The sequence below is a fragment of the Patagioenas fasciata genome, chromosome 11 (assembly GCF_037038585.1).
Source record: "Patagioenas fasciata isolate bPatFas1 chromosome 11, bPatFas1.hap1, whole genome shotgun sequence".
NCBI lineage: Eukaryota > Metazoa > Chordata > Aves > Columbiformes > Columbidae > Patagioenas > Patagioenas fasciata.
Window position 1 is genome coordinate 20,677,053 of NC_092530.1, and position 23,037 is coordinate 20,700,089.

At 49.1% G+C, this 23,037-nt stretch overlaps 1 protein-coding gene across 1 annotated transcript in view; it reads right to left on the reverse strand.

Annotated features, from left to right (window-relative positions):
- Positions 1–9,571: 9,571 nt before the first annotated feature.
- The window catches only part of HS6ST2 (heparan sulfate 6-O-sulfotransferase 2), a 130,870-nt gene continuing 117,404 nt past the window's right edge, over positions 9,572–23,037 (reverse strand). Inside the window, exon 2 of the mRNA XM_065846720.2 lies at positions 9,572–12,413. Coding sequence (XP_065702792.1) covers positions 11,711–12,413 — 703 coding nt within the window. The 3' untranslated portion in view covers positions 9,572–11,710. The remainder of the gene's footprint in view (positions 12,414–23,037) is intronic.

Here is a 23,037-nt window from a genome sequence, read left to right on the forward strand (position 1 = left end):
TGAGGAGCCAGGTTTTGTAAAAACAGAACAAGCAAGTCATACTCCAGTTCTTTGATTGAGCAAATCCAAGGTGTATCCCGCTTAATTAGCAGCCCTGAGAATTAATCAGAGCCATTTCCCAGCATCTGACCTATGGAGTCTCATGCAAGGGCAGGGGGCGCGTCCAAACCCCCGCATGAGGTCTGCGATGAAGATGAGTGTTGCCGGGGTCAGAGGTGGGAATGAAGGGCAAGGAGACTGATGTCCTCTGTTGTCACCTGCTGCGCACAAGCAACACGTAAAATGATCAACCAGTTGCAGTGCAGGAGAGCTTGTTTTTGCAGTGGACTCCGACAAAACCGTCACCCTCAGAGTAGCCTCCCTCCCACCCTGGGGTCTTTCCGACTCCCAAAGCAAGGTGCTACACCTTTCTAGACCTGCATTTCCCTGCCCGGGAGGCTATACGGTGTGCACGAAACAGCCCCGCTGAGCACCGCAGGGGATGGAGGCAGCAGCTACTGCAGCATCCCTGGAGGCACAGGGGACAGCGCTGCGGTCCAGTGCCAGCTGAAACATATCTCTTCAAGGGTCAGAATGAACTGACCCATGAGTATTGAGAACTTGCATTAAAAAACAAGACCTTTTTTAAGAGCACGTCACAACTGTTAAGGGTGGCTGAAATGATTAGATTGTCTCCACTGGCCCCCTGCATGTGGTGGGGCTCCCGCCACCGCTCAGTCAGTGGCACTTGCACTGGGGCCAACAACTTTGTCTGGCAAAAGCTTCCCCTGCAGAATGGCAGCCAGCCTTCATCTGGAGACAGCAGGAACCGGAGAATCCCCCGCTCCCCTCGGTGGCTTGTTCCAGCAGTTAATCACCCTGCTCAGAAATTTGTGCATGAACCAGTAACGTAAAATTAATGATTTCTTTCATCTCCTGCCTTGGCAGCCTGCTTGAACTGCTTGTTCTACTGACAGTAATGATTCAATAATCTGAAAAACATTGTACTTCGTTTACAGTATTAACAGCTGAGTGTACAGATACAGAGATTGTATTTATTCTCAAGGAAAGGCTGTTCTGCCGCCTGCAGAAGGTGACAGAATGAGTCACCTTTAGATCTTAATTTCTAGCATTGCCTCTGCAGTCTCTGGTTTGTCTTTCATTTTTGTACAGGAGTGACAGAAAAGCACCCAGGTCAAATGGGCTTGTTGTGTTGGGGATTAGGGCAAGGACTGGCAGATCCAGCAAAGAACTAGCAGGCAGGAGCATGCGGACTCTGGTCCCCCTTTATCATAGCTAATGGTCTGCACCTTATAAATCTCTAGCTCAGGCAGCAATGTTTTGTCCACCACTCAGGTGGCTTGAGAGGAAAAACCACGCTGCCAGAGCCTGTTCAGTGAGCACCATCCTGCTCAAGCACTGAGGGAAAATTGAGAGTCAGACGCTTCAGTTCTGATCTCGCTCTGCCCATCCAAAATCTGACCTGCCACTCACAGAAAATCAATGCAGCCAAACCAGATAATGCTGCCCCTCTGCCCTGCCACGGGGAAAAGAGAGAGATCAGCTTTGACAAATGCAGAGGGCCACAAAAAGTGCACTGCCTTAAAGAGCCATCAAAGTAATTTTAAAATCAATGTGATGGTTGACGAAGAGCCAGCACGGCTCCCTCCAGATGGACAGTGACATCCCGAAGGGCCCTGGGAGTTAGAATCCTGCAGGCAGCACTTTGCACGTGCTGATGCCAATGCAGTGTTTTCTCAGCGAGGCCATAAAAAGAAAAAAAAAAAAAGAAAAAAGGACAGAAAAAGAAAAGCATTGCGGTAACATGCATTGCAATAATACACATTGCAATAGCGTGACCCGTTGGCGAGGGGAAGCTGCACCGTGCCCTGTGAGTCAGCAGCCCCATGGCTGCCCGGCAGAGCCAGCCCCGTGCGCGCCGTGCTCTGAAGGGCACCGGAGGAAGGCAGGCCGGCAGTGTCGTCATTAATTTTAATTTGTGTTCTCTCCATGACAGAGCTTGAGGACACAGTGAGAGGGAGCAGCCTTGCTCTTGCTGCCATGAAATCTATGACCGCCTGGGAAGCATGCTGTCACAAACCTTGTCCCCTCTGCTTGGTTTGGGGATGGCACCACCTCCCCTGCATGCCGAACCGGTCCTGGCAGCTGGCTTTGTTTAGGCAGAGCCCAATGCACATGGTGGCCCTGGGCAGGATCTGGCACAGCGCTGGGTCCTGTACCCTGGCACAGAGGCAGCTGAAACGCAGCAGTGCTGCCCAAAGCACAGCAGGGCAGAGGGGCACGGGGCTGTGACAAAGACCTGCCAAGGACACCGTCCTCTGTGCTGCTGCTCACCCACCCTGAGCAGTGCCAGTGTCACCACCTTGCACCAGCAGAGGGGGGGTCCCTGCTCCCCTGCGTGCTTGGAGGAGAAAGAGGAGACCAGGACGCTTGTGGCTCACCAACCCACTGCGTCTTCCAGGGTGACGGTCACATCCCGGGCTCCTCAGCGAGATGAAGAGCTCTCCACAGTTCCTTCTTGACAATAACTGTCGACGTGTCACCTCTCAGCTCAGTCACCTGCCAAGGACAGAGTGGCACCGCACAGGCCATAGGGACACCCGACCTTACCTGGCACTGCCTGGGGCACCCACGCTGGTGTGAGTCTTTCATGTGCAAATCCAGGCTCTGGAGCGCAGGACCTGGGGGAAATAGTTCTGCGATTCCATCCCTGTTATTCTCATACATTTGTATTGTAACAATATATTTTTTCTATATTTTAAAAATTCAGCACATCGCTGGTTTTTATTCACAATTCATTACTCCCAGGAAGCACCTGTAATTTTTATCTATATAAATAAACAATGCAGCCCCATTAATTTTGCACAGCGTCAAATTCAGCTTTATGATCTCTAATCAGGGGTGAAATGCCAGCTTGCACAGCCTCCCCTCTCCCATCTCCACCTTGCACTGCCCAGAGAGGATGGGCAGCTTTTCACCCCAGCTCCAGACCCCCTCAACCCCATCCCCTCTGGCAGCCCAACCCTCACCCCCTGGAGCACCCCACTTTTCAGATTCCCAAGCCCACACAGGTGATGAGACCAGCTCATCAATGACAAAACGCAGCCCTGAACTTGGCAGAAGTGGGCTGGAGGTGACACGGGGCCACCGCTTCTGCCCGCACAGGTTTGCCAGGTGAGCCCTGGTGCCACCCACGTGAGCTGCACCGCTCCAGCTGCAGCTCCCAAACCGATGGTAACAAGCATTTTCTCTTTGAAAACACTCAAGCTTCATTAGCCCCAACACCTCAGGAACTGCTTATTTGCAAGAGCCCGATATGCTCCTTCACTCCAAGGACATCAGAGGATTGTGCAATGTGGGTGGTACCTGTGATGCCCACGGTGGGGAGAAAGCATTGCTTGCTAGTCCTCAGTGTGAACACTTTGGACCTGATATAAACCACCCTTTTCCAACACCTACCACTGATCTTTCCAGGCAGGAAGAGCTGCTTGTAAAGAGAGAACAGATGAACTTGTTTGTCAGTTCTCTCTCTTTCATATGTAGGTATTTGGTGAAAAAAAGAGCTGCCATTTGAAAGAGGGAGATGCTGAAGGGAGACAGGGTCTCCAAGCCATCCTCAAGCCAGAGGGACCTGCTCACTGCATTCACCTTTCCACCCGAACAATTAGCCTGTCTTGATCTGGGGGACAGATGAGGCATTTTTCTACTGAACTAAAATAAATACATGCTGTAAAAAACTTCTGATTACAACAAATGGGGCAGTGGTGGCAGCAAATGCACTTCCCAGAAGCAGCAGCACAGGTTGTTATCTCCCAAGCATCACCATACTCACAGCACCGGGAACAGGGGAAAGGGGAGTTTCTAACATTGGCCTTCAACAGCAGCAGGATTCATTCCAGGTGTGGTAGTTCCCCACAGAATGCAAAAATCCCAGTAATGACCGTAAATCCATGACTGGTCTCTGCAAACGGTTCTGGGGGTACAGCCCTGGGGCACACTGGGCACCAGATAGTGTCACACTGGGAGGACCAGCACGCGGTGGCTTCCACCCACCAGTGCCACGGGTGTTCTGACCCTGACATGCAGCTGGAGTACCCCGGCTGTGCCGGTAGATCACCAGGATCACTGGGGCTCAGCTGGGATGTGCATGGCAGCACCTTCCTGCAGTGAGGATTGTATTATTTTGTGTATTTACAGTCTCATGAAGTTGCTCAAGGGAAGCAGAAGTCCCTGCCTGGCCCAGGCTGTGAGATTTTTTCCCCCTGTGCTGGGCACTGGTGAGGTTGCAGCTCAAATCTTGTGTTCAGTTCTGGGGTCCTCACTATAAGAAAGACCTTGAGGTGCTGAAGTGAGTTCAGAGAAGGGAATGGAGCTGGTGAGGAGCTGGAGCACAAGTGTGATGGGAGCGGCTGAGGGACCTGGGGGGTTCAGCCTGGAGAACAGGAGCTGAGGGGAGACCTTATCACTGTCTGCAACTGCCTGAAAGGAGGTTGTAGCGTGGGGGGTGTTGGTCCCTCCTCCCAAGTAGCAACTGATAGAAGAGGAAATGGCCTCAAGCTGCGCCAGGGAAGGTTCATATTGGATATTGGGAAAAATTTCTTCATGGAAGGGGTTGTCAGGCATTGGAACAGGCTGCCCAGGGCAGTGGGGCAGTCACCGTCCCTGGAGGGGTTTAAAAGACACGTAGATGAGGTTCTTAGGGACATGGACTCTATGATATTAGGGGTTTCTTCCAACCAAAATGATTCTATGATTCTATGAGGGCAACAGCCAGCTCTAGCCCCCCCTGACTGCAATGCTCCCGCGAGCAGCAGTCCCAGAGAGTTTCCCCATTGCTGCTGGGGATGGGGTTGGCGGCGCGGGCCGGTGCAGGGCTGTGAGTTACAGCTGCCGTCTGCTGGAGCCGAGACGCTGCAGCAAATCCCTGCGGCCACAGACAGCGTTGGCACAACACTGCAACAGCAAAAGCCGCATTGACCTGGGGCTTGTGTAGTTCTCGGTGATGGGGACACCTATTTAGGATGTAGGGGCTCCACAGAGCTCCAGGCTCTTCCCAGAGTTGCTGATTTATTTTTCAAAGTAATCCAAAGATGACATATGAAAATCAGGTTTGCAAAATAGCACTGCTCAAAGCATGGCAACAGATCATCTTCCCAATGGGCACTGCTTTACACAGCTCCTGCTGCTCAGAAACACTGGGGTCCCCTGCCCAGATGAGGTTTCTCACCCAGCGCCGTAAGCACTTTCTGCACCCCTTTACCCAAAATCCATGCCATGGGGCCATCCCAGGCCAGCACACTAGCCACACACAGAACATGTCTGCACGACCACAGATGCCACAAGGGGGACAGGCTGGTTCCAGAGCCCCCCACTCAACCCACCCCACATATCTCATGCCCCCAGCCCCACAGCAGCATCTCCCAGAGCATCCCTGGGTGCTGTGGCTGTCCCCGACCTCCAGACGGTGGTGGTCTGCGGAGATGGACCCATCCTGTCATGTGTTAAGAGGGGACTGACTTCAAAGTGTTGGAGCAGCTGATGCTGCTGAGGGTGCTATAGCCATTCAGACAGCTTTATTCATTAGTAATTAGGCAGGCGTTGTCTGGCATCTAGATTAATTCCACTTTTAATTATTTTGAAACTGTGTGAGATTTCCCAGGCATTAAAGATTTTGTACGCGCTTGCTGATTCCACAGCAATTATTCTAATGTAATGATGTCTATTAATACGCTTCCCAGCTTGCCGTGCCCAGAGGGAAAAATCCCAGTTCCCCCTATGAAGCACACATCTCCTGCACGGTGTAACCCCCCCATCCACCTGCTTATACTGCGTGCAATAACAGTTTTCATGTGCTTCACCTAATATTAATAACATTAGAGAGCTGCTGCTATACCGAGCACCAGGCATCCATTGCAAAGGGGGAGAGACCCACTCGAGGCTCCGCATCCCCTCACACCCACAGAGCAGCTGCTCTCGCTGCTGAGACCCCACTGGAAACCTGGAGCATCCTTCCTTCCCTGGGAAACGCTGCTCTGGGGCTCACACCCAGCTGCAGCCCACCCCAAAAAAGGAGCTTATGTTTAGTATGGCTTATTTAAAGGGAAAAGCTACAACATTTCCCTTTTGAGTCGGGCTGAACCATTTGATCTGAAATCAGAAGTTAAATTCAGCTTCTGGATCATCTGAACTCATCACACACTGCCTTTAGTAGAGACTGTATTTAAAATAAGAATGTAATTTCAAAGAGGAACAATAATAGAAATGTGGACCAAGAACCTCAAAACAGAGAGCTGTTCTGAAATCTCACCTTTCATTTGCCTTAAATATCCCTTGAGCTCATCCCTTGTCACTAACAGCTCTCATCATTCCCAAACTCCATTTACCACAAAACTTACCATTCACTGGCAAAACAAGTGTTGTGCCACTGGCCATCAAATTTATGCTGTGGAGCTGAGACCTCATTAGCAGAATGATGGCTGAAGTGAATGTTGTGCCAGGAGTCATCTGCAGCACTCTGTCCAGGAAAGCCCATCAGAAAATACATCTATTTGACATAAACCTCTATACTTTATATAATTTACCCAGAGATTTATGTCAACAATTGCTTCTGAACATCTTTGCAAGTGAAAATCTTATTTGCAGTCGTATGAGGGAATATACAAATTTAAAAAGCTGAAAATACCAAAAGGCACCAGTTGTATTGTCCTGAAAATGAGCACTCAGCCCTCACTATAAATATTTGGATTGCTTTGCATATATATTGTTTCAGCATTTCATTGCACCCCAAATAAAAAGCGACATAACCTCACCTACCTGGCCTAATGCATCCTCGCAGAGCTAAATTGCATGGCAAAGCTTCTGGGTAGAGACCATGGGTTATTTGGCTGATAGATCCTCTTGAAGCTTAAAGCCAAACTCGATTTCAGGTCTAAACTTGTCATTCTGTCTCTAGAGATAGCAGACCAGCGGTATTAGCATGATGGCAGTGCAGTTGACTCTGAACTCAAGAAATGGATTAAATGAAATTACACTCTTCCCTGATGAGGCTGGTGGAACAGGGAGATTGCTTTAGGAAATCCAGAATTGAATTTCGTAGCAAAGAGTTCAGATGCTGTGCTGTTTGCTCAGGAAGGTTTTGTGCAGGCTGCTCCTCCCGCCGTGCAGGAGCCATGGCTGGATCGCACCTTTGTTCAGATCACCGCTTGCTTTGTCATTGCTCCATCCCAAACCCCCCGTCCCAACATCCCCACTCCCCCCCATGGTGGGGAAGGACCCTCTGCTTTTCTCCTTCCACCCGCCAGGGTTCAGCAACAACCAAACCTTCCCCAGCTCCACCCAAACACTTTAGAGACAGGAATATTTTTAGTGAGTTATTTAAATCTATCACCTGCTTGGAAAAGTCTTCTCCATCTCGGTACAGACAACCTCTCCACCCGGAGCTGCTCCCCGTGCGTCCGCGGCAGCGCGTGGGCCAGCCCGGCAGCCCACGTCGGCACCTGAAGGCTTCATTAGTTTGACAGGTTCCCTCAGTTACCCAGTATTTCTGGCTGAAATTTAAGAGCGGAGATGTATCAGTTTTTCTTCTCCCTTTCCCCAGCGATTTCACGAAACATCGATTGCATCGGTATCTGTCAGGTCTTACAGCTCGTACCATTTTGGGCAATGCGCAGATTTTAGAAATTACGTGAAAAAGGCCATTAGTTCATTTTTACTCAAAACTTACATAATTAGAAGCAAACATGTATTACAGCATACTAAAATATGTCATATAAAGCGGTTGCAAAGTTCACTGACAAAAAGCTGAGCAGTTTACTTCCAGGAACCCTTACGTACCAGGTACATTTTAGTCCCAAAATATTAGCCCCAGATATGGCACTTTGCAAGGCCTCACAGGTTTCGCAGCTGTCAACTTCCCAATCTTTCAGAGGACAAAATGAACCCACTCATTCCCTCTAACATGACTTACTTGTGCTTCACATCTCCATCCCCAGCGCAGCCCCAGGCTCCACGGCAGCTGCCCCGCGCTGCTGCTGGCAGCACCGATGTTGCTGACATCCTTGTCTGGCAGAGACTTAAGAGACATTTTGGTACTTAGAAGAATTTTCTTAACATGCATCCAGGCTTCTCAAAACTCACTGGAGGGTTTGAGTGCTACTTCATTGACAGTTGTAGCTTCTCAGCTTCTGAAGTGAAGTTTGTCTATCCAAACACATCCCCCCTCATTTCACCTCTCCCCTCCTGCAGGAAAAGTTTCCTGAATTGCCAAAGTATCACAGTATCACAGTATGTTTGGAGAGCAGTGTAGGGGAAAGGGACCTGGGGGTCCTGGTGGACAACAAGATGACCATGAGCCAGCACTGTGCCTTTGTGGCCAGGAAGGCCAATGGTACCTGGGGTGTATTACAAGGGGGGTGGTCAGTAGATCGAGAGAGGTCCTCCTTCCCCTCTACTCCGCCCTGGTGAGACCCCATCTGGAATATTGTGTCCAGTTCTGGGCCCCTCAGTTCAAGAAAGACAGGGAACTGCTGGAGAGGGTCCAGCGTAGGGCAACAAAGATGATTAAGGGAGTGGAGCACCTGCCCTATGAAGAAAGGCTGCGGGAGCTGGGTCTCTTTCGTTTGGAGAAGAGGAGACTCCTCTCAAAAGGCAACCCCAATTGCTTTTATGACAGGCTTCACTGCTGGGTGCTTTTCTAGTTGCAGGAAGCACCTTGCATGACCTCCATCCCATTAGCAGCTCCACCAGCAGCTTCCTCAGTGCACTAATCGACCTGCATATAAAGCCACGTCAGTCAAACGTAGATTTGCTGGCAGATCACTCCGCTCCCCGCTCCCCTGTCTCAAAGAGCCCCACAGAGATAAGATGCTCCTGCAGGTACCCGCAAGAGGAAAGGCACCTCTGTCCTCACAGGGAAATTCAACAAGTCAAGGCAAGGTCTCCTACGGTCACCATGGGGTCTATCACCCTACTGAGAGTCCTGCAAGGCTGCGGATCTTTTATAACCACCAAGAAAAAAATGCTTCAATCCAAATAGTAAAAAAAGCTTCTTTTTTAGCTGATGTGAAACATCATGCTCGATTCATTCTCACCTGCTTTTGCATCTAAATCTGGTTTAGATTTTTTCGTGTTTTAAAATGTCCTATGAAGGGATGCAGCAGGATGCACTGGAAGTCGGCAGCTGGGCAGCATCCTCCAGGAGCGGCTGCAGCGAAGATGGAGGGTATCGTGTAAAGGAAAAAAATAATCATACACACACACATAGGAACAATCCCTTAATAATGCTGCAGGCCATTAACAATCATATTTAAAACAAGCAGATACCACAGCTTGTTTATCTGAGGAGAGCTGCTCAAAAAAGCCACCAAAAACTCTGTAACAATACCTGAGCCAGAGAAAGTCCAAAGTGGTTTTGCCCGTGAAAGCTGTAGGTTGAATACACTTCAGAAAAGCTGTGATTTTAAACTCATGTACTTGCCTGTCAACTGCTGTTTCATTCATGTCAAAACTACCATTCATTCTGAACTGCGCAATCCCTAGCATGTCATCAGATAAAGGAATAATCACATGAAAGTCAGAAGACTGTAGTTAAATTTTATTTATCAGTTCTATTGTTAAATTACACAATCAAAGTCAGTGGATCGGCCTGTAAATCTACACAATAAGACAGCGTCTACAGTGGAAATCAGTAGAATTTGATATGGTTATGACAAAACAGTATCCTTATATTCGTACATCCCCTATATACAATAAACAGTATACACAAAGAAAATGCAACTAGTCTCTGTAAACCATGCACACCACAGCATAAAAACAAAATGCACCTTCTGCAACAGGCAGCTCGCCCACCGTTAAGTCCTGTATACAGCAGTGCCCTTCAGTTTTAAGAGCGAATTATTTTCCCCCATAAAAACCAAAATACATCCGAGACATCATATTGGCAACTGCAGTTCTCATTTAAAAAAAAATGCTGTACATGAAATTATTCTCTTTTCCAAGCTGCTAACGCAGGGTATTGGTTTGCTGCTGCTTTGCTCTCCGCTTGCCCCCGGTAGGATTGCTGCCCCCTGGGTTGCAACAGAACCTCAGATGTAAAACAACTGTCACATAGGCGTGGAGCCGTAAGATGTTTGTAAAGCCTTCTGCCTCATTTTATGCCCCCCTGCCCTACCGGCGTACAGAATATTACAGGCGAAAGGCAATAGTGCAAGTGAGCCGTGTAAGCGTCGTGCACATGGGGACGAAGCGCATCCTTTTCGGGTGCCCCCGTCACCGCGCGCCCGCACCGAGATCGCCGGTCAGCGCTGAGCTCGGGAGCGTCGCAGGCTGCGCGCGCAATTTCTGACCTTGCTGAATGTATATAGCCCAAGCCTTGCAGAGTGTTTATTTTGTTTTATTTTTGCATAGAGATTTATAGGAGTCCCTCGCACCTCCTGCCCCCCCATCAGTCTCGGTGCGGCTGAAGGGCTGCGGGTGAGCCGGTCCAGGTCCAGCTCCTGCACCGCGCAGCCTGCTCACCCTGCACAACTATGGCTATGGCAAGACTGGTTTCCGGCACTGTGTCAGTCATCGCTCACCTGTCATCGCTGAGAAGGGCTCGAGAGCGCAGGAAAAAAAAAGCCCTGTTCTTATCTGGTGTAGCAAAGATTTACTGGAAGTAAATCCTAATTCCAGTGTAAATCTACTTCTTCCGTTGAGCAATTCTCTTCATAATATTGCTGGGATTAGAGAGTTTTATGACTTTTTAAAGACACTACACAAATAGCCGCAACATAATTTCATCTAGTTTAGATCACCAATTATTAAGGAATGATAAATTCAGTGTTATGTATTCTAATGGGTAAGAAAGACTTAAAATTAGACACTGTCACGAGATTATAATCTGGAAAATGCTTTATGAAACATGAAGATGTGCTATACATTTTCCAGAATGGTTAAAATCATACTACCCTGAAAAATTCTGGAAACAGTGTCTTTAACATTGGCATTCAGTTCAGAAAATTACGTATGTCTTTTTCTTATTTTTAAATATGAGATAGATCAAGCTTAAAACTCTAAACAGCAGTAGGTAGAAAAAAGTTTAAAATTTTAAATATTTATATAACTAGAGAAATTACTTCTATTCCTTTTAAAAGCCAATATTATACATAAAACTAGTCAATATTTTTCAAGATCTCTTTTGTTCTCTTCATCGTCCATTCATTAACTTGGTAAATATAATAAGCAGTTGGTGCCCTTGAAAACACATTATTAAAATAAAATTAAGATAAAATCAAAGGGAAAAGGTTTTGCTCATATACTGTATTGTGAGAGTATGCTAAATGCTCGTTATTAGGAAATGAGTTTGCTTCCCAGATAGATTTCAGCCGAGCATCATAAATGTTTTCCAGCATCCCATTTTGTACTCATAACTAATTTAAGGATTTTTTTTTTCCTTTTAAATAAACGTCCAAGCAACCATTTCCGATGAGCCCATTTGGCTCCTGTATTTCATAAATAATCCAACAAACCTAAAAAGGACAATTTAATTACACGCTAAGATTAAGCGTTCCGCGTACAGTACAACATTTACTGCAAAGGCAACTGCAAAGGCAACGTTTTAACCTCTTTTTGCTCCGAACCCTTGAGAAGCGTGATCTGTTCGGACTCCTCTTCCGTCTCCCATTCGTGGGTTGGGTTCTGCTTGGCTGCGGGTGTCCGGCGGGTCCCCCCACTACCGCCGCCACCGCTCCACGTTCCCCGTGTAGTCAGTGCTGGAGCTGTTGTCTCCCCGCTCCCTCAGACGCGCTTGCTTCGCCCGCAGGATCTTGCGCTGCTCCTGGCGTTTCCGCCGCGCTTCCTGGTGCTCCTTCTGCCGCATGTACTGGTACCGCTGCAAAAACAGGTCTTTTGCATAATCGTACAACTCCATGTCTAAAAAATTGAGGGCCTCGATGCGCTGCTGAGTCTGCTGGTCTATCTCCACGCTGGAGGCCCTTGTGCTATTGTACTGCGTGAACGGGGAGATGAAGTTCATGTTGAAAGTCTTCTCAAAGAGATACTGAGTCTTCCGCTGAAATTCGGTCAGGCCGAAGAAGGCCATCCGCTTCAGGTTCTCCTTGGCACTGTCTAGGAGAACCTTATTTCTCTGCTCCTCGGGCATGACCGACAGGTTGTAGCATCCCACCAGGCTGAGGTCGGACAACATGCGGACCTGGCGGTTGTTGGCGAGGTTGTAGGGGCACTCCATGAACTCCTCCAGAGAACAGCCCGACCAGTCGTCCCCCGCGTAGCAGCTGGGCAGCTCCTCGGTGGTTGGGGACCGGCCGTCGCAAACGTGCAGGGACGCCTTCCACGTCGCTCCTCGCTGCACGTGTCGCCATTCGCTCAGGTATCGGGAGACGGGGTCACGCAGGATGGTGATGTAGTAGAAATTCCTGTTGAGGGAAGCGGAAGGCAGAGTGTTTAGTCCCACGTGTCTCCAGCACACAGTGCATTAATGTTCAAAATCAATAGAAACTTGAAGATGCACTTAAGAGGCTTTCAGGAGCCCTGCTGCAGAGTGCTGCTCTGCATGCTCTCCTCTCCGGGGTGAAGGATGGCTCAACAAACTCCCTGGGGGCAGTGGAATGTTTATATCTATCAGCACATATCCGGCTTAGTGAGTTTTGCCTCTACAGAGGTGGAAGGGAACCCCACGTTCCCCTCTGTAGTTGCACATGTGGCTACATGGTCCTGCCGGGTGCCTCAACTGATGCTCTCCACAGATCCTGGGAGAACGATCAAAACATCTGACAGGATGAAAGCCTCAACCCAAGGATGGTATAGTAGCTCTGGCTTTTTTATTTTCCTTATACAGCAGGACTGACAAGTCTATATAGTCTGCAAAAAACTGCTGGTGCCACCTTTCCTGGTGAGCAGCTGTGGGTCTTGGCTGCGTGAGCCCCAGCGCAGCGTTACAGCTCTAAGGAAGACATTCCCTTTTGCAGGCCAGATACACGGGATGTACCTAGAAGCCCCAACCCATTTGCACTGAAAAAAATCCCTTGCAAATCCTGTATTATCCTCCCGCCTTCACCTGATACAGTACTGCAACCATGAGAGAGGAGAGATAAGTGAATAACAGGAAATTAAAGGACGCATCACGGCTTTTTGTAAGAGAAAACATTTCCAAGGGAGGTGCTGGCTTTGGTTTGGAGCAACAGGAGGGTGGCACACGTGGGGGACATGCTGCTGCAGGGAAACCCATCAGGCTGCCAGCTGGAAAAGCTGCAAGTTCAACCGTCTGTGTACCATTAAGAGATGACTCTGGGTCACACATTAATATCCACCCTCAAACACTATGTTTTCCACTGTCAGCAGTCTGAAGCCATATACACCAAGCTCTTCACACCTCCTTTAATATGACCACGACCTCAGCAATGATGCTGGAGGTACACTGTCAGGACAACAGCGATTTGCTTAAGGAAATGGACTTAAAGTAGCTCAATAAGCAAATTCTCCTGCTGGGGAAGGCCACTCCTCCCAGATGAGGACACCAAGGAATGTGTGCCTGGGAGCTCTGAGCCCCCAGGGTGCGACTGCCATGTCCTCGGTGCTGTGCAAGGAGAAGGGACAATTATTTGCTTTCTTGAATTGCAGCATGACTGGCCATCCCGCAGCCAGTCTTTTGTTCCCTATCACTTCCTTCGGCAAAAAAGCCACTAGATGTCAATGTTTTACAGAAAATTGTCTCTGGGTGGACTAAAAAGTGAATAACGAGCATTGAAAGCATCCAACAGCACATGGTAAAGGAAACCTGGACAGTTGCCATTCCTCTTCCCATTTAGAGCATCCAAGCTCATAAATAATTAAATAAAGTACAATAAACTTGCAAAACCAAATACAGCCAAGGAGCCCAGTACAGAATCAGTGGCACCTCATGCTTGGAGAGCCAGGACATGGCAAGTGGCACCATTGCTGTCCCCACGCTCGCCCTGGTGCCGCTCCCCAGCTCGGAGGGCTTTGGCTGCAGGTTCGCAAGGTGACGGGTGCCAAAGCCCACACTGTGACTCCGAGGAAGGTACTTTTCTCCAAAAGCATCATTAAATGATTTCACTGTGAAAGTTGGACTTAAGAGGGAGCAAGGACAAAGCTGACTTTCATGTCATGGACCCAAAGCAGTAGCCACCAACCTCATGTTGTCCCTTGCAAAGGCAGAAAGAGTTTCACTCTGTGTCATCTCAGCAGGTCTCTGGTTGTGCGGGAGAACCCAACAGGGCAAAGGCCTTTCCATGAGCACTGTCACCTCAACCACTGTCACTGTCACTCTAGTGCACCAGGCTCCTTTGACGCAGCAGTGACAGAGCCTTGTGCGAGTCCTTGTCATGGGGAAACAGAGCATCTCCAGGGCAGACTCAAGCCCCTTCTTTAACTCCTGCCAGCACTCTTCACCCTTGAGTCTCATATATTGGGATACTGCGCTAAAATAACGACCTGATCCTCAAGCAATAACTAGTTAGTGCTATGTAGCACTAAACTCAGTGCTAATTATAGCAACTAACATACAGCAACAAACCTCTGATGATGGAAGAGGCACCAGCAAAGCTCCGCTTACCCCAGAGCACCTTGTATGACGTGGCCCGTCAGCAGTTTGGCAAGGCTGGGAGGGGAGTGGGGCATGGGAGGGCTGCTGGCTAAGGGACAAGGCCAACAAAACCGTATGCTATAAGGTCATCACAGCAATCGATGGGGAGTTAATGCAAGAAGGGAAACAAATCCTGAGCCAAGATCGATACAGCGAGCACTTTTATCATAGCTCAAACTCTTCAGCTGCTCTCCCTTTGTGCTTTTTGGTCTCAGGCAGTGACAAAGCGCCTCCCTCCCTTGGCTGCTGTTGTAAAAAACAAAAGAATGAATAAAAACTTGTATGTTGTCAGAAGAAACTTCATTGTAATGGATCACTATCACCCCAGGTGGCCGGCGGCCTCATCTGGGCAGATATCTCCATCAGCGCCTGTCAGGGGAAAACGCTGTAGTCGAGGGAGATGGGGGAGAAGAGGCTGAGTAAAGATGCTCACTGGGCCCTGCCGTGTGTGTGTGGAGGTGTCTGGGCTCCCTCCAGCACCCCGCGCTCAGGCAGCCAGGCCATTGGCAGGGATGCTCATGGGAAGCCCTGGATGGAGCCTGTATCCTACCTGGCCTGAGCACGGCTCCCTGTGAATAAGGCTTGTGTCTTATTTTTACCATGTTGTTATTTCCCAGATGAAACCTGCTTTCAAGACATGACTTACAGAGAGACACTTTGTCAGCTGCTGGGCCAATCTCAGCTATTTTGTGCACTTCTCCCCTTCTTAAGTTTCCCTGTTAAAATTCTACAGAAAAAGGTGCTGTCCCTTTTGGGAACACCGGCTTTTGGTTTTGCCCTAAGCCATTCTCATCCAAGTTAGAAATCATGTCAGCTCCAGCAAAGCAGCCACAGTGCTCTGCGTTTATCTGAACTGAGCTTCAAAAAGTCACAAAAGCTTTAATGCATCGTCAAGTCAAAGCCTTGCCAGAGATGGATTCGGCCATCAGTGCTTAGAGCATCCTTCTGCTGCAACTGGAAGACTCAAAGTTTTGCAATGATTTTTAGCTCTGTACGTAACAGCTTGTTCTTTCTGCTGCCTTAACAAGGGGGTGTTGAGCTCTTGCCCATTTCTTGAAGCTTGTGCTTCAGAGCCCAAGATAATATGTTTGCAGGTAGAGCTCAAACTTTACCGTGAACCATCCCTCCGACTTAAGGAGCTGCACTCATGAGAAACGCAGGTTTTCTAACAAAATTGAGCTGGATGCCTATGAAGCAGAGAACAAAAGGAACTCGTGGGCAACTCAGAAAGTAGGTTGGCCCTGGAGCCATCAGGAGTGTGAGATGCTGTGACAGTCACTTGCTTTTGGTATCTCCCTGCACACAGCTATTCCCTGAGGAATACGGGGATCAAACAGTCCCACGACACTGAGTTTGCTCCACATGCTGCATCACCCACTCTGCTTGTCACACCACTGCAAGGTTGAAGCAGGAGCATTTTTGGGAGCTGTGAATTATCTGCACACAATCCATTACCACAGAGTCACTCAAGAAAGGTCAGAGGATCCCGTCAGACAAATGCCCAGCTAATAATCTGAACTGTCCACTGGAGTGTGAAACATGGGTTTTCTTGGTGCTCTGATGCTTCTACCTGAGGGTGGGACAACGAAAACGGGAAAGTGGCACAGACAGGCAGGGTGATGTGCTGGAAGTCAAGGATGGAGAGAGGAGAAGAGATGTGCTCGGCCTCCCCACAGCCGCAGCAACGCCAGCCCTCACGCTGCACCCTCCCAGCACACCAGCTGCCGCATGTCCCTGTGTACCTGTGGTGCCAGAAAAACCGTATTTCACCCACAGGCTGAACCGCAGCTCCCTCTGACTGACCCAGCACAGGCAGCACCTCTGGGGGGGTGGTGCTGCCATGCAAATGCCCCATGGACAGTCCAGGGCGCTTTAATAACCAGCATGGCCATGAAGATGCTCTCTCCTCCTCCTCCTCCTCCTGCACAAGTGCTGCTGCCCCATGTCAGCATCCCTCAGACCCCACACGGGAGCAATGCTGGGGGCACAGCGCAAGTCGCTGCCTGACATTTTTGCTGAGATGACTTTTGCTAAGATGAGATGGTTTTTGTTGAAAGGGACCAAGAAACGTGTGCTGTCAGCGGACAGACCTGCTTTCAGCTGTCTGGTTCCTCAGCCGAGAGCGGCTCCCTCTCTCCTTCCTGCACAGCCCCTGGAGAAAATATAAAGCAAACTGAAACCTCAGAGACCTCCGTGAATTTCTCTGAGGGGTTTATTTAGACTGAGCCATCTGCTCACTTTGAAGGATAATTCTGTGGTCACACAGTGCATCTGTGCCAGCCTCTTCCCCACCTCTGCCCAGTGCAGGGGCTGAATCAGAATTCTTTTTTCCAGTCTAACGATTTTTTTAAAAAGCACCCTTGTAGCAAGCCTCTAAATGCAACATTAAAGAAAAAAAAAATGGAAGTCAAAGTGAGGAGGTGTGAAACCCCAGCACTGAGTAAAGCCAGAGACTTCAGAGCCCAGAGAAGCTGCCAGGAAAGGGATATCCAGCTATGCATGCCACGGTGCTCAGGAGGCTCATTGTGTGTGGAGCTGCTCTGCTGAAAAGAGGTGAGGAAGGAGTGACTTTGCTTAAGCATCAAAAAGGGTCAGAATCTCCTGAAGTAAGAGCACATCCCATCCCACTGGCCCAGCTGCGCCAAGCAGGACTGCAAAGCAGCAGCAACCCAGGCGATGCAGAGAGAAAGGGGTTATGGCCCAACCTGTGGATGGAGAGCCAGGGGAAGGCTTGCAGCTCCCTTCCCTCCTCCTTGCTGTGCCACGAGAGACCTGGCAAAATGGACCTTTGGCATCTGAGCATCCACTCTGAGAGGCTGAGAGCAGCGAACTGTCTAGGTGCTTTAACTCCTGCACTTGCTCCCAGGGCACCTTAACCCCGATGGGGAAGCTCTGAGGAACTGCTATGTGGTCCCACCAGGCGCCATTTCCACGGGGACCACAGGCAGGGCTGGCTCCAGCTCAGCACGTCCCAGCCCCTTCGGGTCAAAACTCGCGCTGGTGCCAAGGCCGGGGAGTATCGATCCCTGCCAGAGGACAGAGGCTGCCGCGCTGTTTAATGGCTTGCTGAGGTAGAGGAAGGCTGGAGGTCAGACGCTGGCAGCTGCCAGGCCTTCAGCCTGGAAACCTGAGCCTGGCTTGATGGAACGATGAGGTAAGGAGCTGGAGAGGGGAGCTGAAAGCTAAACATCCACTCACCATTACATCCATTAGTGTATGGATCAGGAGGTGAGGGACTGAGTGACCTTTTCTCATTTCTGCTGAGAAACGGGGCTGTAACAAGAAGGGCTTTGTAGGCTACAGAGGGTAAGAAACCTACAGCGTTTGCACAGGGAGCACTGCAGCCCTGGGAACACATCGACCTCTCCCTCCGACTGTGCCCTGGGGCAAACTAACCCAGGAAAACACAGCTACGGCACAGGCTGGGGAAGCAGAGCTGTGATTTCCAGGCAATGTACTGGAGCAGTCCCATTCTCCCAGTAAAACTAAGGCTATCCTTCAAGCTGGCTCAAGCAGGCTGGTTTGCACTTAGGTCAAGCTCATCCAGATGGCAAGCCTGGCTGGGATGTTTTGGAGATGTAGGCAGGTTTGTGCAATGAATGGGAGGCAATTTTATGCAAGTGTCTCCATCTTGATGGGTGGAGATGGGGGAGGAAGGAAGATCTGGGAATGTTTCCTATTCTGAGGGATTTTTTTTTCCCCAGTTTAAGGACTTTGTGGTGCACTAACAGGGCAGTGCAAAACCAAGTTACGCTCCGGGTGAAGACAGATATTTTGAAAGGCAAGTTCCCTCTGGAGGGGTGGGGGCGAGGGGACAGATCACGTAGGTAACACGTGCAGCAGAAAAACAAATAAAATGAAATAAAACCCTGCAGTAGAGATTCTGCGCTTGATGCAAAGGATTAAGGACTGAGCTACTGAAAAAAGAAAAATAATCACAGGGTTGGTACTTCGACACCAGAAACAATGCACAATCACCAAAACCAGCGAGCAGCAGAAGGACAATCAGCGTCCTTCCCACCCTCTCCATAAACTGCTCATCTGAATAAAAATCCACTGAGCTCATTTATAAAAGAATAGTCACATACTTGCTCTTTTACAAGCTGAACAATTTGGTTTTTTTCTTTTTCTTTTTTGAGATGTTAACTTTTCTCACACAGCTGATCCGACCAGAGGACGATGCCTCTACACAGTGGCCCCATGCACGGGTCCAAGATCCCATCTCATCCTCCGCTGCTCCCAGCCGTGAGCTGACACTGCTGCAGGCTGGCTCCTCCGCTCCTCCCTCGCCCCACAGAACATCTCCACTCGGGATAATTCGACAGCAAAGTCACGGAAAATGATGGAAGGTCAGGAATGCCAACAGTATGAGTCTCACATTTCTTGCTCTGCTCTTAAAACCCTCCCCGTGCAGCTCCGAATGTGCTGATAGATTTTAACCTTCGGCAGAGGGTCTCCCCACCGATCAATCATGCCCAACGTGTCTCTACAAGAAGTCAAACTCAATTATGTCACGTCAGGCGCTGAGAGTGCTTCGTTCCCAGTAGGTGATGTTAATTCCCATCAAGAGTGGCCCACTGAGAATCTGATTTGCTAATACTGCAAATTGTTCCTCCAAGAGAAATACCCCTGCTGCCTTATTTGTTGGAGGCAGGCATCTGTTTGGAGATTGCTCCGAGAGCAGCAAAATGTTCATTTAATACTGTGACTCATACTGATTCTTAACAAACTTTGTCACCTAGAGATATGATTAAAAGGACAGGGGTGAGCATCCTGGTGACAGCCTCTCTTGCCTCAGCCACGCACATTTGGAAACACCCCCGAAACGGGAATACTTCTTTCCTGCCGAGAGGTGCGCCCGCAACACAGCTCACAGAGACGAGGCCAAAATACTTGGCGAGCTCACTGGTGCAGCGCTGGGATTCAAATGTTTGTATCTACACCAGATTCGTCCCAGATGCTTCGCATCAGTGATGTGGATGGCAATGGCAGTAGCCGAGAAGCATCAGCCAGGGCTTCCCACAGCGCTCCTCTCTGCTCCAAGCCCTGCAGACAAGAGCTACGGGCCCATCTCTCAGCAGAAGAGGAGCAAGGGAGTCTGTTGTGCTCTCCAGGGAGCCTCAAGGAGAAGATCTCATGCTCCGTGTCCCACAGAGGCTGTGTAGTTGCCTTCGTGTCCAGATCTGCAGCCTGGCTGCCCACACCAGGTCCTCCCCATCTGTGGTCACAGCGACTGCAAGGAGGTGAGCACAGAGCAGGGTTATTGGAGCAGGTCTGCTCCTCTCCTCTCTCCAGTGACCAAATACAGCACCTTCCAAGCAAACAGGCCCTGAGCTGGGTCCTACTTGTTCTTACAAGACCTTTTCTCATTCAATTTCAGCCTAGACATGAGGAAGAAATTCTCTGCAATGAGGGTGGTGAAACATGGTCCCAGGTTGCCCAGAGAGGTGGTGGATGCTGCATCCCTGGAGACATCCCAGGTCAGGCTGGACGGGGCTCTGAGCAACCTGAGCTGGTAAAGATGTCCCTGCTCACGGCAGGGGTTGGACTGGATGAGTTTTGAAGGTCCCTTCCAACCCAAACTATTCTATGATAATAATGCAAATTAAACTAAACTTCCAGCTCCACTTCATCCAAAATGAAAAGTACAGCAAAATCTAGATGAACAAATGACTTCTTCATTAAAGAAGTGAAGTACAAGGATTATGGGGAGGCAGAGAAGGAGAGGGAACAAACGCTGATTTTCTCTGCAGCAGCCTGCAAAACTACAAGCATGCAGACTATATTCCTGTAGCCCGGGTCTCAGGGTGGCACAGGAGAATTGCGCATTAGCTCTGAACAAGGGCCGGGGAGGGAAGGAGATAAGTATTTCAGAGCTGTGAATTAAAGCTGTTAGCAAATGTAAATTTACATTTCCTCTAAGCAATCATTATGTTTTCACTTCTATCAGCACCCAATGAATCACAGAGATGTTTTGTCTAGAAACACTAATGGTGGGGGTAGGGAGCCAGCAGCCTACCCACAGTAACGGCAGCAGGAGAAAACTGCCAGAGGAGCCCATAAAAAGGAGCTGGATTTTTGCAAGAACGGCAATTACACCAGCCCATCATTGCCCGTGAAGTTATCAAATAGGAAAGATCTGTAAAAAATAATCATTTCAGGCACAGAAAGCAGCAGCGATTTAAAACTTTGCAGCTGAAGGTACGTGTTCATATATGTACAGGCATGGCGCGCGTACACAAAGATAATGAAAATAAGGCTTTAAATAAGTAAAAAATATGCAGCCTCACAGCCGCACATGTTCCCAGTGGCCCTCACGCACAAACTAATTGTCCACAGCATCGCCTGCAGAGGGGAGAGCTGCCCTGCAGATTTGCCAGAGTGGTATTAATTTCATAATTGCCTGTATTATTAAGATCTCTGCAGGATACCATTGCTCACAACCAATTCAGCAAGAACAGTGGCCTTTTTACTTCTTTTTTTTTTTTTTTTTTTTTTTGTGGTGCATAAAAAGAGAAGCAGGTTTCCATTTTTAGACTCGGCAAACAGAAGAGTGACTCAGCCACTGGAGCCAGTCCCGAATCCACCGCCTCCACACCACAGACTGGCACAGGAAAGGGTGGAAACGCCAGGCAGAGGGGCCAAGACCCATCCCACCCACCCGACCTGCTGGGAAAGGACTGAACTGCCCTTTGGAAACACCCATCTCCCACCACAACCTGCCCAGAACAGCCCACCTCGTTAGCTTAATTGTATGACACAGGCAACTGGATGGAGGGCAGCAGTGGTGCCAAGACCCCCCCGAGCTGCCCATGGTGGGTAAAACTGAAGGACAGAGGAAGGTGGCAGAGAAGCATCAGCATAAGAGCACGCCATGCTTCCTTCTTGCTGGGTGATAGAGCTATAGAACAGTTTAGGTTGGAAGGGACCTTCAAAGCTCACCCAGTGCCACCCCTGCCGTGAGCAGGGTCATCTTCACCAGCTCAGAGCCCCGTCCAGCCTGGCCTGGGATGTCTCCAGGGATGGGGCATCCACCACCTCTCTGGGCAACCTGGGCCAGTGTTTCGCCACCTTCATTGTAAAAAATTTCTTCCTCATGCCCAGCTTGAATCTCCCATCTTATTAGCTTAAAAACATTACTCCTTGTCCTAGATAATGAGCCACAGTATGGGTGACGCTGGATTTGTGACACTGGCCTCGGCAGCACACAAGGGCTGGAAAGTGCTTTTCTTGCTGAAAGTGATTATCCCTCACAAAACAGGATGCAGAGCTGATCTCGCCCTTAATACACACTAGGAAAAACTCAAGGTGTCTTTTGAAAAACCAAGCTCTGAAGCTCACAGAAAGTACCTTCCTACTCCCAGCACGAGGAACTGTCCCCAGGATGTCCCATCTCCCTGAGTCACGGCACACAGCATCTTCCAGACACGATACAGCACCTCCCCATTCACAGAGCTCTTAGGGATTCATTAAAAAGCACGGCAGACCTCCCAAAGCTAAAAGCAGGCCACTGCAAAAGAGTTGGCGAAAAACCACAGGATGTTGCTATAAATCAAATCTTTACAGCAGGATTCACCCTATCTAAATGCCGCTGCAGGAACTGGCTTCAACTTGTAACTGATATTTCTGTGGTGGAGGAGATGGAGGTTTGCAAAGCCTACACTCCATAAGCAGTGGTTTACAGAGAGGGAATAGTGGCAGTTTTTCATTTTCCAGAGTCCACTCACCCTTCCAAGAATCTTAATGCCTCATTGATTCATAATACAGTACATAAAGATTTCATTTTCTCTTACACACAATGATATATTATGAAGGCAATCTATTTCGCCACTGAAAAGTTTGCTTAGTAGAAAAATTTGGAGTTTTGACATTCAGGAAATTACAGTCATCTGTAAAGCAGGATTGATATGCCAAGGCTAACATTTTCATTGCACTTATGGAGCCGGAATACCTATGCTAAACTATTTATAATACTCTAAAAAAATAATAACAAAAAAAATCCAGGCTCTTATTTATAAAAAGTATGTATTTAATATTAACGAAAAAGCTTTATCCTTATATCCATATATATCTTAGCTATGTCTTAAATGTGCTAAGCCACACATAGTCTCTGATCAGACGAAAATACTTTTAATAATTTAACAAAAGCAATACTTCAGACAGGCTGTGCCGTGCCCCGGGCGTGCAAGCGGGGGCACGAGCCCAACACGCGGCCGAGCGGAGCAGCACAACAGCACAAACGTGAGACGGGGGCTGCCGTGCCGAACCTGCCCCCGTGTCCCCCCGGGCTGGGACACTGGTCCTGCCACCCACCACCCACCCAGGGGTGCACGTGGAGCAGAACATCCCTGAACCCCGCGCACTTCACTCGCGCGTTCTGTTGCCGATACGATCCAGAAGCAAGAGGGTGCAGAGGGCTCCCCTCTCAGCTTGAC